General features: G+C 33.4%; 2 protein-coding genes across 3 annotated transcripts; both read right to left on the bottom strand.

The window, feature by feature from the left end:
* Positions 1 to 9,091: 9,091 nt before the first annotated feature.
* On the bottom strand, positions 9,092 to 10,795 carry LOC110651528 (uncharacterized). Its single transcript, XM_021806891.2, has 5 exons — positions 10,353 to 10,795; positions 10,143 to 10,230; positions 9,964 to 10,034; positions 9,528 to 9,584; positions 9,092 to 9,442 (listed from the first exon to the last, which is right to left on the bottom strand). The coding sequence occupies exons 1-5, from the start codon at positions 10,461 to 10,463 to the stop codon at positions 9,287 to 9,289; spliced, it is 483 nt and encodes a 160-aa protein (XP_021662583.2). The 5' UTR covers positions 10,464 to 10,795; the 3' UTR covers positions 9,092 to 9,286.
* A 103-nt stretch (positions 10,796 to 10,898) lies between these two features.
* Positions 10,899 to 14,569, bottom strand: LOC110641821 (calmodulin-binding protein 60 B). Of its 2 annotated transcripts, none has more exons than XM_021793661.2 (8): positions 14,128 to 14,569; positions 13,965 to 14,040; positions 13,551 to 13,609; positions 12,865 to 13,361; positions 12,541 to 12,701; positions 12,206 to 12,409; positions 11,912 to 12,083; positions 10,899 to 11,584 (listed from the first exon to the last, which is right to left on the bottom strand). In XM_021793661.2, exons 1-8 carry the CDS (start codon positions 14,205 to 14,207, stop codon positions 11,154 to 11,156), a joined length of 1,680 nt encoding a protein of 559 aa, XP_021649353.2. In that variant the 5' UTR covers positions 14,208 to 14,569; the 3' UTR covers positions 10,899 to 11,153. The 2 variants fall into 2 exon arrangements, with proteins under 2 accessions (XP_021649353.2, XP_021649351.2); XM_021793659.2 differs by having other exon boundaries at positions 13,965 to 14,043.
* Between the last annotated feature and the right edge of the window lie 208 nt (positions 14,570 to 14,777).

Genomic DNA, 14,777 nt, shown 5'->3' on the forward strand with positions numbered 1-14,777 from the left:
CTATAGAGATTAAAACACTAAAACCCATTATTTTTTAGCCAGTTCTATTTTTCAGTATTTTTTCCGTTAAAAAACCAAACCAAACTTTTAGAAAATCTCAAATCAAAACCAAACTGAAAAAATTAAAAAACCAAACCAAAATGGTTTGCTTAGTTTTTCAATTTTAATTGTTGTGTGCTCACCCCTATAGTGAAGGAATAAAAGTTTGAGTGATTTTAAGGACTAAAATTGAGAAAGAGGAAATTAAGGATCAACGAATAAGCGGTGATTTCAACGAATATATATATATATATATATTAAGTGCTAATGGCTAAATAAATTGAAAATAGCCATAAAAATTTTAGTTTGCAAAATTGAATTTGTAACACCCCCACATTGGACTGTTCTATACATTCTACTATTTTGGTGACTAGTGTTTGTTCGAACAGTCAGGATATCTAGAACCATACCTAGGACACCCAGAAAAGCCATAAATAAAAATTAATAGAAGTCACATAAAGATGAAATAGAAATAAGAAAAACAAAGTATAAAATGTTAAATGAACTAAAGGTCCCGGCGATAGGTGACCGTACCAGGAAGTGATTGCGAGCTCAGTTGCTACCCTAATTTTGTCACACTCTACTCCTCGTAAGATGTAACATGTTCCCATAGTACACCTAATGAATTACCGTACTTCGCCTATCGGTAACCCATTAAATATATTACAATGGATTTTAAACCAATTTCTGATTATTTTTATATTGGTGGGTAATTTTTTTTCAGATAATAAAAACATTTATTTGAAGTTCAAACATAAATCAAATTTTTAGATATTTAAAATCTCCGCAATTTTTACAAAAATTTCGACAGAGTACCGTCTGTATTTTGAGAAAACAGTTATTCAAAACCTGAAAAGAAAGACACTCCCAATATATTTCTCAACCACAACTCCATTATTCAATTTCATTTCACAAATCAGCACAAGCAACTCAATACACCGTTTAAATTAAATCAAACATTGAAACAACTTATTAAGGTAACACAATTAATATTTACATTCATGGGAGCATTAAAAATTTAATAGTACAAAACTTTATAAGTACATAAAATCTCAAGATAATATTACAATAATTTGTATTTGATTACGTTCCAAAAGTGTATTACAAAAGAGTTGATACAACTGTTCAAATGAAATTACATACATATAATTACAGAATTACATTAAAATCTAATGTACAATGGTATACCCAAAGATAGTCTCACTGTGTCTTTCAGTAACCTCGCTCAGCTGCTCTATATATTCTTTCACCTGCTACAACATACAAAGTTATCGCTAAGTGGTGAACTCAGTGGTGCACAAACTAATAATTTAAAACTTAATACAAGTTTTGCTTGATAATTCATAACAAATAAAAATTTAAAAATTTTAAATTCTTCAAAATTCATGACATTCAGAAATCAATATTTTCATTCATGCAAATTATTCATTTGAATAACATTTTGATCAAATAGTAACTATTTATCTACATTTCTTTTAAATCTTGAAACAATACAAAAATTTTAAATCACTGATAAATTATTTATTTCAACCACAATTTATCAAACTATGCATAATTTAAAGGGCATTTTGCCAACAATTCACACAGTTGGACCTGTGACAAAAAATTCATAATAGATGTCGTGTTGTACACTACGACATTTTAAACTCTCCCAATAACCGAGGCTAAAAAGGAGGAACAAAGACTAGCTAATATATATGAGTACTCATCCAAAACTCTTCTCCAACTGACAAGCCAGAGAGGAAGGAACTCACCCCATCTAGTGGAAGAGATATCTCACTAGACAAGCTAATGAGAATTCAAAATATATTGCCATGTCAACTGTGGTTTCAAATCAGATTCAAAATAATTTTTATTTACAAAAGTGTTTACAAACCATTAACATATTTAATCATTATAAATTCATGCTCAAGGTTGGCAACACATCAAACTTAAAATTTACAATTCTCAAAACCATGCAATAAATCTTTAATGCATAAGAAAATTTATACTTAATTTATACATTTTCATTCAACAAGTTAAAATTCTCAACACAACAAAAATTATAAATCATACAATAAATTTATTTAAATCAATTTGGAAGCGAAAAATAACAAAAGAGTTAGTTGTGCACAAACCTCTTATCTAGACTTGTCATGGTTCAATTCCTCTTCATTCCTTGGAGGGCTCATTTCCCACTAAAACATATAACTAGAGTGTTTTAATATCTATTCAATTTATTTCCAATAAATAAATTCAATAATTAAATTTTGTACACTTAATTTATCCCATAAAATTGAGTCATTTGTACTTAGTGTAATGGTGGTCAAAATATTGACTTTTTCATACTAATTAGATATGCTAATTCTAATTACACCTACATACCACATTTTGAGTCATATTTTGCTGGCATTGATTGCCAAATTCAATTCAAAGCCTATTAGGGTTAAATATCAAAATTTTAGTTCTGAGTTACTTATTTGTACTGTTCCATTGATCTATCTATAGTGGAAATTTGGCTAAATGTCCTTCATCAAAGTTGTTCCTTATTGTCATATATTTAATTTCCTTTTTGAATCACTCCATTTGGAGTTTTTTAGCTCAAGATATGGCCATTTGAACATGGCTGGCTGGATTAGTTTAACCTAGATTTCTGGGCACCTACTTTGGTTCTGGCAGTTTTGGATCACTAATTTTAGGTGGCAAAATGACTAGGTTATGGGTAGAATTTGGGTTGGTGTTCCTCATAAAAGTTATAGTGCTATGTCATACCTTTCCAATGCCACAAAAATCAGGTCATTTGGACCTGTATAGCCCAAGATATGGCCAAATAAACAAACACTGTTTATTTAGTCATTTTGGTACAATGACAGTGCACTACACCCAGGTTTGACCTAATTATTCACTATCCTAATATCATTTTCTAGGCATGGTTCCTAAATGAAAAATGTGCCAATATGTGTCTATTTTCATTCTCAATTAGCCTCACACCAATTGGGTTGGTAAATTTTCAGTTTTAGTCCCTGAAAGAGACCTAGGTCAAGCTACCAGAATAGTGACCCTAACCAATCCGAATTGCAATTTCATTCTACCAATTCAAACACACCACAAATGGTCCCAATTAACCATTTTCAACCTCCATTAAGGTCATTTGCATCATTTGACTATTTCCTCAAATTTTCCCAAATTTTCAAGAGGGTTAAGAACCCTAATTTCATAATTATGAGATCTAATGCAATTAAAGTTTATAATCAACCTTTATACACCTAATTTAACTTAACTACAGCTTAAATTCTATCAAATTCATGAAATATCAATGCCCCTTAATGCTGGCCTAATTTACCTTTAGTCCCCCATAATAGTTTTTGTTTTAAATTTTAGTTAAGTTCTAAGTTAATTGAACTAAAAAACATAGAATTTAAACAAAAGAATTCAAGTTTAATTACTAACCTCAACTTTGATGTCCAATTCTTCAATTCTCTTCTTTTTTTTTCCTTTTCTTTGTTTCTTCAATCTTCTTTTCTAGTTGAGATAACAAGGTTTTATGGAAAATTTTGGGGGAAATTAGGGTTTTGTGTATGAAAATCAAGCTAGCATCAAGCTTTTATGGAAGTTTGTTAATAGATGTGGAAGTGGGTGTCTTGGCCGAAACTTGAAGAAGGAGAAGAAGTGATTTTTCATTTTTAATTTTTTTTATGAATTTTATGTCTTATTATGTGTATTTTAACTAATTTTACTTGGTCAAATAAAGTGGATCAATTAAAATGAATTTTGACACCATTCATGATGTCATATGTGTGATGCAATAAAATTTTTTCTTTTCTTTTTTCATTTTCCTTAATTTTTCAATAGTTTTTTAATTTAATTCTCGATTCCAAAATTTTTATTTCTCTGATTTTATTGGACAGTTAGGTCATGAGTCACTTTTAGGGGTGAATTGACCAAATTGCCCCTCGCCGGTTCGATCTGGTTTGCAAGTAATTCAATATTTCTTTCGGATCCCTGACCTAATTATTTAACGAGCTTAACAATTTTTTTCTATGATTTTCTCTTATCCACTATGTTTGCAGTAGTCCTAAGGATCGCGGCATCATAATTTCTGGTTCGAAATTAAGGTTTAGATTGACCTCGCAGTCACTTCCCGGTAAGGTCACCTATCGCTGTAACCTTCGGCTTATTTAACTTTTTATACATTGTTTTTCTTATTTATACTTAACCTTCTAGTCAACACTATTTATTTTCGTTCAGGGCTTTCCTAGGTATCTTAAATGTGGTTTTAATCTCCTTAATTGTTCCGACCGATATTGGTCACCGAAACAGTAAAATATATCAGATTATGCATATAGGGGTGTTACAAATTTTTGTGTGGGACCCTATAACACCCCAGGCCTAGGGATAATAGTGAAGCTAATGGTATTGTGAAAACCATAGAAAAGAATAGAGAACCAGCTCAAATAATTAAATCATAGTTTAGGAAGTAACCTAGTGCTATTAGAAAATTTATTCAGACTGATAAGGGGCAATATGGTCAATTCACCCTTAGAGGTGACTCTTGGCCTAAATATCCACTAAAATGTAGGAAATTAAAATTATGAAAGATTGATTAAAAGTGAAGAGATGTGTGAAAGAAAAGGAAAAGGAAAAAAGAAAAGGAGAATTCAAATTAAAGTGAATTATGACATCACGCACAAGTAAATATGACATAATAAAAAAATTTATTATTTAATTAATTATTTTGGATAAGTTAAGAAGGGGATAAATACAAATTAAAAGAAAAAAAAAAGAAATTCATTTCATCTTCTTCTTCTAGTTGTGCCGCCCCACTTCCTCTCTCTCATTCTCTCCCATTTCTTCCATTTTCACCCAAAATTTAAGCTTGAAATCTTACTTTCTCTCCATAAAACTTCCACCAAATTAGTAGAAAACCCCAAGGTAAGTCTTGAATTGAAGGTTTGAAGAAAGAAAGACAAGAAAGAAAGGAGGAAATTCAATATTTAAAAGCTCCACTTAAGGTAAGTTCTCTCTAGAGCTAAATTGATGATGTGTGCTTAGGATTGAATTTGAATATGGGATGATTGACCTAAGAAAGATGAAATCATGTATGATTTGGGGAAGGGTAGAATTCAGTAAACATGAAGATTTGAAGAATTGATTGGTTTTGATGAAATTAAATATGAAATTGTGCTTAGATGATGATGTGTATATGATATGTATATTGTAATTTGTATGGGTGGCATGAATTAGGAAGATGGAAATTAGGGTTTTCATGAATAAATTAGGGTTTTGAGCACTTTTTGACTAATTGATGTTTAAATACTCAATTTTGGTCAATTGGTGTGCATATGATTGTGAATTGATAGTTGGAATTGAGATAGGTTATGAATGTGGAACGGTTAGATTTTGGACAACCTGACCTCTGTCCATTTAAAGGCTATAAATTGAATTTTGTTTCTCTAATTGGTGTGAGGCCAATTAGAGATGAAAATAGAGTCATAATGATACAATTTTGATGAAGAAATCTTGCCCAAAAACTAATCCCAAGTAGACCTAAAATCTGTTTGAATCCGGATTTGGTACCCTGTTACTGGACAGAATTGACCAAATGAACAATACATGTTCAAATGATCATAACTTTGTGTAGAGAGGTCCAAATGACCTGATTTTTAAATTATTGGAAAGTTTAGACATAGTAAAACAACTTTCATGAAGAATATAAACCTAAATTCTAACCATAACCTATTCAAATTACTAACAAAAATTAGCTCACTCAATATGCTAGAATCACAATTTGCCCAAAAAATCTGGAAATGACAAATCCGGCCAGTTATGGTAAAAATGTCATAACTTGAGTTACAAAATTTCAAATGGAGTGATTCAAAAAGGGAATTAAACTATACACATTAAGGAACAACTTTGATGAAGAAAGTTTAGCCAAATTTCTTTTGTAGATTGGTCCAATGAAATAGTAAACATTGGAGATAAAAACTAAAATTTTGGAATTAATACTAATAAGCCTTTAATTGCAATTAGTAACCAATGCCAACAAAATTGTGATCCAAAATGTGGTAGGATCATGTGTTTAGAAATTTTATACTTACTGATTATAAAAAAGTCAACATTTTAAATGAATAGTAATGTAAATAGTAACCATAAACATACCAAATACAAAGAACTTAACTCATAGGAGAATTTATAAGTAAAATTAAGTATGCAAAAATTCAATTGTTGGATTTATTATTAAAAATTATTGGAAAGGCTATTGAAACACTTTAATTATGTCTTTCAGTTGGAAAGGAGCCTCTCAAAAAAGGGAAGAATTAAGTAAATAATAGGGAAATCAAATAAAGTTTGTATACAACTATTCTCTTTTCTACATTTTAAAAATTGGATTTGATTTGAATAAAATTTAGATAAATAAATTTTGTTTTTCTTTGCAATTATGGACTTTAAAAATGTGGAATTGACTTTGTATGATTTAAATACAAATACCTTTGTGTCCTTAAGAATTTATTATATTATTTGAAAATTGTGAATTGTACATTTGATGTGTTGCTAACCTTGTGCATGAATTTACTATAATTGAGTGTGCTTATTTATTTTATAAATGTATTTTGCCAGTGAAATTTCTTTAAATATATTTTGAAACCACAGTTGACATGACAATATGCTTTGTGTTCTCATTTGCTTGTCTAGTGAGATATCTCCTCCACTTGTTGAGGTTGAGTTCCTTTCTCTCTAGCTTGCCAGTTGAGAAAAAAGTTTAGATGAGTACTCATATATACCAGCTAATCTTTGTTCCTCCCTTTAGCCTCGGTTATTGGGAGAGTTTGTTTTGTCGTGGTGTACAACGTGACATTGATCGTGAAATTTTGTGTCATGGGTCTAACTATGAGAATTGTTGGCAACACCCTTAAACTATGATTATATGATAAATGTTTTGCCAATGATTGTAATTTATTATGATGATTTCCTGGAAATAGAAGGATTTAAATAATATGTGATTAAAAATAAAGGATTTGTTTTGATTAATAAATATTGGATTATTTTTATGGATCAATAAAATATGATTTGATATGTTTTGATAAATTATGCTTTATATTGAGTTTTAATTTATTTGTTGTGTACCACTGAGTTCACTGCTCAGTTATAGTTTTGTATGCCATCACAGGTGAAAGAGAATATATAGCAAATGAGTGAAGACACTTGAAGCTGTGAATTGAAGTTGTCTACGGGTATAGCATAGGTATACCCTTGTATATTAAGTTTTGATGTACTCATGTAGTTTTATGTATGAAATTTCATTCGAGCAGTTATACAGAATCACTTGTAATATTATTTTGGGATTGTAATCAAATGTAAGTTTTTGTAATATTAATTTTGTTATCTCAATGAATGCAAATATTTAACTTTCTTCACGAGTATTGTAAATAATAAATTATTTTCTATATGATGAGATTTATTGAAAATGAGTTGATTGAGTTCCAATTGGACATGATATATTTTTGTAAATTATTTTTTTTTCAATAGGTTATGAAGAACTGATTTCATATAATTTTAGCAATAACCACGTGGATTTTCCGTAAAATTTTAAAAATACTTAATTATTAATAAATAAGATTTATGACATATAATTGATTTGGAAACACTTAGTTTAAGTTTTTATCACCACGCTATATTGTTAAATGAAATTGTTCTGTCAAAATCTCTTGTAGTATATTTAATAGATTATCGATAGGTGAAGTACGGTAATTTGTTAGGTATACTATATGATCATATTATATCTTACGGAGAGGTAAATTGTGACAGAATTTTAAAAATATTTTAATATATTTATCAAGATAAAAGGGTTGATAGTCTGCGCAAGATCAAAGTGGCCTGTGTCAACAACAATTTGCACGAATTAGAAGCCTTATCACTTTCTGAATCCATTATATGCATGCTACAACTGTAACTGTAATTTCACGTAAGCGATTTTATCTGATAAATAGCAGTCCTTTATGACTATTTGAAAATAATATTTTTTTTAAAAGATTAAATTTAAAAAAATTTTAAAATTTATACAATTTCAAAATTTTCAACTAAAAGATTATAATACCTCCTTTCTTATTAGATTACCTTACACTTTATTTTTAAAAAAATTTATTATAAGATCTCTTTATATATAGTAGGGTTATGTATATTTTGAGAACTGAATCGAATTTATTTTAATGCTTTGATTGATTTTATTATTTATTAAAAATCGAACCAAAATTATACAAAAATTAATTTAAATCAATTCAAAATCGTACCCAAATATCAATTCGATTTCAATCTCTAATACATAGGAGAAATAACCCTCAAAAAAATCCGAAATTCTACCTTTTTTTTTTAATTTTACTCTAAATTAATACGGAACTGTCACCCCACTCTTAAAATCATTTAATAACTAAATCCATACAATTTGACGCAATCAACTAGGTTGCTTATGTGGGTTGGGTTAGCTAAATTAGGTTTTATTTCTGTAAGCTATGGCTATCCGGCTTATGTTTTAAACCTTGTTGTATCGTGCTAGTTAAGGCCATTTTTATCGAGTTTCATTATCTTAAAACAAAAAAAATAAAAAAAGGGGCCAGGCTTTAATCACACCGAGTACCCCTGACCCACCAATACTAACCATCACCGTCTCCCCAAGAGGCATTTTACACACCATCCCAATTCCCTAGTACTGGAACCATGTAAGATGGACCTCAACACAACTTACTTGGTTTCGATCCAACAGTTACTGGCAGGCCCAAGGTAACAGCTTCCAAAAAAAAAAAAATATTAAAAATTTGTAAACTCTATGGCCTCATTTTCTTAACTCGACAAGACAATGGCCATCATCTTACAAGCGTGAGATGGGTCCTCGAAACTGATAACACGTTTCGTAAATTCATCGTTATGTTTTGGCATGCATTTGCACGTGTCAATTGTGTTTCAGCACACACCTTCATATCTTTCGCCATCTCATTGGCAACCCAAGTGAAACTATATTCGCAGGCCACCGCATGCTCTGCCTCTTTAATTTTCAATCCTATTAACCCAAAAGCACACATAAATAAAAGGGGCATTTTTTTATTCCATCAAACCATCCTCCTATCAATAGCTTCCAAGCTTTTCATAAGGTGCTGCCAGAATGACAAAGTTAATAAGCCCACGCTACCTAAACTAACCAATAAAGCACCCAATTCCCCCCAAATTACACCTTACAATGGCACGCAGCAAGGCGAACGAAAGATTCACTAGTGCATCAACAGCGAGAGGTGTTGCGCTTCGCCGCATTACCTTTCGATGCATTGACGCGTGCCCTCTTCCTATCCGTTGGATCCTCATTGAGGTCGAAGCCCACGCTATCTCCACCCACCATTTCCACGAACATCCTCTGGAGATCTTCAAAGCTATCTTCCTAATAAAAAAATGGAAACATAATTATTATTATGCCCTTTAATATATATAATGTAAATAAGCAAAAATAATCTTCTGGCACATACCTCGTCTTTCACATTGTTCATCATGGATATCATTTCTTGCATGAAACCACAGAAGTCCTGTTTGAAAAAAATATTACAAAGGTCAGGGTTACAAAGGCAATTAACCCAACAAAAAAAAAAAAAGGGAAATTACAAATTGACCCCAAATAGCACAAAAAGGTTGGAGTGAAATTAGCCGAAAGAACAATTGTCATTCGCCAAGGCAATCATTTATGCAAGAACCGTGCCTTGGAATAATAAAAAACGCAATTGCAAAGACAAAAAGCGTATTGATTTTTGCCCAGGCAGGCAATTAACACCGCAACAAAAGCTTAAACGATGTCGTTCCATTCCCTTTTCAGGGCGCTCAACAAAACAACACCGTTTTCCCAGGTTAGCTTGTAAAAGTTGGATCAGCCAGCCTAGGCAAAATCCAAAGAAAGATATTTGTACGAACTTCATCTTCTTCTTCCAGAGGATCATAAAGCCCAGCATCGTACATTGATCTCTTAGCTTCGTCAGAGAGAACTATAAAAACCAAACGGATAGTTAACGACAGTTAGCGTGCATGTGATAAACTCTGTAACGGCGAGTTTCAACGTTAAGATATTTTTGAAGGGTAAAGTTAAAAGTTACCGGAGTAAGCTTCTTGTATTTGCTGAAACCGCCGTTTCGCCTCTCCAGCCACACCTGAATTCCAGGCCCACTTGTCTGGGTGCCATTTCTTCAATTAAAGTACCAGAAGAATACAAATTTAACATTAATTATTAAAAGGAAAATCATAAATTAGTGAGATACTTTGGCAATTGCAAAAGGGGGAGAAACGACGGCATTTGAAGCATTTACCATGGCTAGTTTGCGATAAGCAGTGCGAATATCAGAGAACGAGGCGTCCCTGCGAATACCGAGAACAGAGTAGTAGCAAGATCCGCCGTTGGATCCTCCTTCCCAATCCATCTCTAACAAACCACCAAAACAACAATCTTTAACACCCCCACCGGAAAAACCAACTCGACACTACACAAAACTGATCTCTAAATGCCCAGACACACATAAACAATGGCGAAGCAGCAAAAACGACTTTCCCAGGAGAAAAGAAACGCACGCCTTTAGCTTGTGCTTGTGCTTGTGCTGCTGGGAGCTGGCGGTTTTTGGCTTTGTGCTTGGAGAGAGAGAACTTATCTTGTGCGGCTTTTTGATAGAGGCGATGTATATAGGCAAAGCAGGCTGCAGGCGGAAACTTCGAGAATTTCGGCCTGGTGAACTTTTCAGGGAAGAAGAGAAGATATTTTCTTTCGTGTTTAATTAATTGGCGCTCGAGTTTTCAATAATTACCGGTTTTGCCATTAATATTTGTGACTTTGGCACAGCGATGCATAACAGATAACAAGATGTGTAACAGATATAGATAAACATTTGAAAATGACCGCTGGTTTGATCATTTGGACAATTTGTACAGGTAAATAAAAAGATTGCAAGCAAAAACACCAACTACAGAACAGGACCCTTTGCAGGTAACCTGGTTACAAGAAAACAAGAAAGCTAAGAACTACCTTGACTACCTCTCATGTATCTAGGAGAGCTTTCAGCTATCCTCCTAAACTTTGAGATGCTTTGATTCCTATAAGTGTCTAATGTCTTACTAATCTAGATACAGAAGCTTTGCAACATCCTTTTTGTAGCAACTTCTCGCCTAACCGAGCCCCAGATGATAGCAGCTCGTAGCTTGCACCACCCTGCTTTGGATTTTTCAAGACAAAAACTTGGGTGAGAAGAGATGATACCTAGTTCTCCTTCATTATCTGAACTGAAATAAAAAGTATTTGCAGGAGACCAGGTTGATGTTTGTGCCTGGGAAATGTCCTCAGGAGTTGGTTGACTACTTGTCATTAGTGGCCATTGTGATAAACTTGTAGACCAATTGTTTTCTCCAGGGTAGGGAACGGAAAAGATGTCCCTGAATTTGAAACTGTTCCTTAGTGTTGAAGGAAACACTTGCAGTGGATTAGGATTCTGTGCTCCAGAACATTCTAACTGATTGCCCATGGGGTTGAAATCTAGCAGCATCTCTGCTTGATCTGCACAAAACACGAGGCTCGGTGAAAAGAGAAGTACCAACTCAAGAACATCAATTACACAAAAATTTGATCACTATCAGTGAAAATCAAGGGTTGACAAGATATAGCTTGTTTCCGCGCTTCTGGAATATTGCATAATGAAACTGAATAGAAAATTGGTTTACCCTTGAATTGCCCTCGGATTCGAGGGGAAACCAACTGGCAGTTCAGTTTCATACATCAACCTTAAACAGAATAGAAAAGATAACAAAGATATATGTGGCTAATTAGCATGGAATTGACAATTAGCTGATTTGTGATCAACATAACATTTACAAGCTCATATACCTTGGCGTGCAACTGGGAATTCAATTTGCTGCAGACTGGGATTTGGACCATTGAATGACTGAGATTGTGGGCATGCCAAGGACCTTGAAGGGCCAAAAATGTCACGAGCATCAATCAGGATAAAGCAAGCCACATTCTTATAAGCTTGTTGCTTTAAACTTTCCACCAGGGCCTGCCAATTCAACAGAGAGGTTGATCAATCAGATGGAAACTATCCATGTACTGTAACTTCAGATCCATCACGGGGAATAAATCGTGGGATCAATATAAACTTTCTTGATATTGAGTGCTTACCCTTTGAGAAGGAGCGAGTTCGTCCAGAGGCTTATACATAGGGCCATCAAATGCTGCTCCTATGAGCTTGTACACAGAATTGAAAAGAAGCCCAACACTTTGTCCAGCTTCAAAGTAAGTGTAAAACTTATCATCCAGAACACATTCATTTGCATGATCTATAATTATATCCCATATCTTGTTTGAAATTCCACATCCAAGCACCTGCCATCCCACAGATTCCTCAGTTTTGATAGATTCATTAAGAGAAATATTCATTTAACTGACAAAAACTGTTGACAAGTGACCTAAAAGATTTTTTGGAAGGGGAAAGAAAGAGGAAGAGATTCTCTTACCTTCCTTAGTTCAGATGGATTAATTTCATATATCTGCAGAAAGTCCCTCACAGTATGAATTCCATATTCAGCCAACTTTTTGTGGGATGCACCGCCCTTTGCTATTCTTTCCAAACGCCAGATTTCATCATCCAAACTTGGAGGGTGATGTTTCTTGTACACTGAATCAACAAATTTGCAGTCAATCTTTCAGTTATAGATTTTGCTGATAATTCATTCATAATAGAGAACATAAGAAAAGTATCATCCAGGCAACAAGCATGACCAGTAATTACCCCAGCAGAGAAAAGAACAAACAGAGCTGAAGTTAAGTTTTGAACTTACACTCTCCGCGATGATCCTTTACCACAAAAGCTTCACTCCTAGCTTCTCTAATCCTTGCTTCACCACAAGTTTTAGGCACAGGTCTAGCTCCAAGCCGAAATTTTCGACTCCTTTGCCAACTAGAATTGTCAGTGAAAATTATATCACTAATCATGCCAATTCCAGCTCTTAGTGTAACATTTAAATCTCCTCCAGTCACCAGAGGCCTTCTACCCTCTCTTTCTCGGATAACATTGGCATTGAATTCATTTTCACTCCAATCTTCTCGGTCATCCAAACCGAAATCACCATCAAGGACAAGAATCTCAATCTTCATAGAAGACAGAGGACCAGAAGTGACGAGGGTCTTGCTATTAGCATCCAACAATTCAATCCTAATGGGGTTACCATCCTCAGTTTCTATATTGCTACCAGTAAATATGGTAGCGGGTGGTCGGTTAACGAATTGCAGCAGAAGGCCTCTTGCTCCTGATGTCTCAGTCTGATGGAACGAGGGTCTACAGCAAAGTGACACAAAATGAATATCAGATACTGTTGGATAAACTGCATGCCAGGCTATGGAATTCATTCAAATGAAACTCTTAATTGACTTCTAAAACTTTTCATATCACGCTCAAATCATTAGGAAACAGAATCCCTTGTAACTGATATCCAGAATTAAGAAACAATTTAATACAAGAACTAACCTGAAGGACGGTTGAAATTGAAGGACTCGTTGAACAGTCCGTTCCACCTCATCTCGCACCTAACCAGCAAAAAAAGAAGAACTAACTTTACATGTTGAAAAGGAACAGTGCTAGCTAGCTAGTAAAAGTGATCAAGAATTTGAGCAAATTCAATCAGACTGAAATTTTGACGTATTCAAAGAAAAAGAAATCCAATTAAACTATCATTGAAGAAGAGTCTAATTAAAGAGAAGAAGAAGGCAATGAGAAATACTGTTCAAAATACTATGCATGATCTAAGTTGCCATTTTAAATTATCGAGTTGCTGTTGGGCATTAAAAGAAAAAGAAAACAACTCAAGCCTAGCTGTTGCTCAATAAGTAACTATAAATCCAAGCATCAGTATTCATTCTTTAAAGAAGAAAATAGTCATACCACTAGTCTGAGGAAAGGTTCAATCCTAGTAACCATATCCTGCATTGAAAGCAATCCCAAAACATCTCTGATGGCACTGCTAAAAAAAAAAAAAAAAAATTAGAAACACAAAACCTCAATGAACAGTGCTCTAAAAAAGCCTTATAAATTAGTAGGCACATACTTCTTTAAACGCTTTGGGTCTTGAGCTGGAGAATCAGTCCCATCCCCAGAATCACCGTGAAAAGGCCTCTTTGGCACCATTTACAAGACTCAAACAAGAAATGTACAGTTTGAAGTTGCAAATTCTGGTACAAAGAGCAAGAGCAACCAACCCAGACAATCTTATAGGGTATAAATAAGCCAATTTTAAAGATTTACTTGCGAGAAAAGGGATGAAGAAGCTACATAGAAGTTTCAGTACACAAAACTCTACGCGCTAATCCATGCACACAAAAGTCAAGAACCGAAGTGATATTCAAAAAGTTGAAAAAGAACTAACAAGAAGAATATATTTTCTTGTAAACCATAAACAACTCAAAGAACTCTCTATTTGGATACTCCGAAGTATCAAAAAATACAACATAGTACTTATCGGCTGGCATTAACTAAACTGACAAGGAACTTCCATACCAACCTCTGGCTTTTTATACTGAAAAAAAAAACAAATTTTTTATTATTTTTTTTGAGTTCTTGAAATTCAAGAACGAACTAACCGCGTAATGCTTGAAAAGTACGTGAGCAGTATAATTCAAATGTTAAAAACAAAAAATTTAAGAGAGATTGGGAGAATAGTAAACAAAAACACGGTGAGTCGACGCGTTTGAGAGTAGA

This window comes from Hevea brasiliensis, chromosome 5 (genome assembly GCF_030052815.1).
Source record: "Hevea brasiliensis isolate MT/VB/25A 57/8 chromosome 5, ASM3005281v1, whole genome shotgun sequence".
NCBI classification, from domain to species: Eukaryota; Viridiplantae; Streptophyta; class Magnoliopsida; order Malpighiales; family Euphorbiaceae; genus Hevea; species Hevea brasiliensis.

What these genes read in the sequence shown, in the direction of transcription:
- LOC110651528 (XM_021806891.2), bottom strand. Translation starts at nt 10,463, where the DNA reads ATGGATTGGGAAGGAGGATCCAACGGCGGATCTTGCTACTACTCTGTT. An exon ending in AATACAAGAAGCTTACTCCG is followed by an intron (nt 10,035 to 10,142) that starts GTAACTTTTAAC and finishes TGGTTTTTATAG; the next exon opens with TTCTCTCTGACGAAGCTAAG. An exon ending in TGAACAATGTGAAAGACGAG is followed by an intron (nt 9,443 to 9,527) that starts GTATGTGCCAGA and finishes TTTTTTTATTAG; the next exon opens with GAAGATAGCTTTGAAGATCT.
- LOC110641821 (XM_021793659.2), bottom strand. Translation starts at nt 14,207, where the DNA reads ATGGTGCCAAAGAGGCCTTTTCACGGTGATTCTGGGGATGGGACTGAT. An exon ending in AACTCGCTCCTTCTCAAAGG is followed by an intron (nt 12,084 to 12,205) that starts GTAAGCACTCAA and finishes TTGAATTGGCAG; the next exon opens with GCCCTGGTGGAAAGTTTAAA. An exon ending in ATTCCCAGTTGCACGCCAAG is followed by an intron (nt 11,585 to 11,911) that starts GTATATGAGCTT and finishes TGTTTTGTGCAG; the next exon opens with ATCAAGCAGAGATGCTGCTA.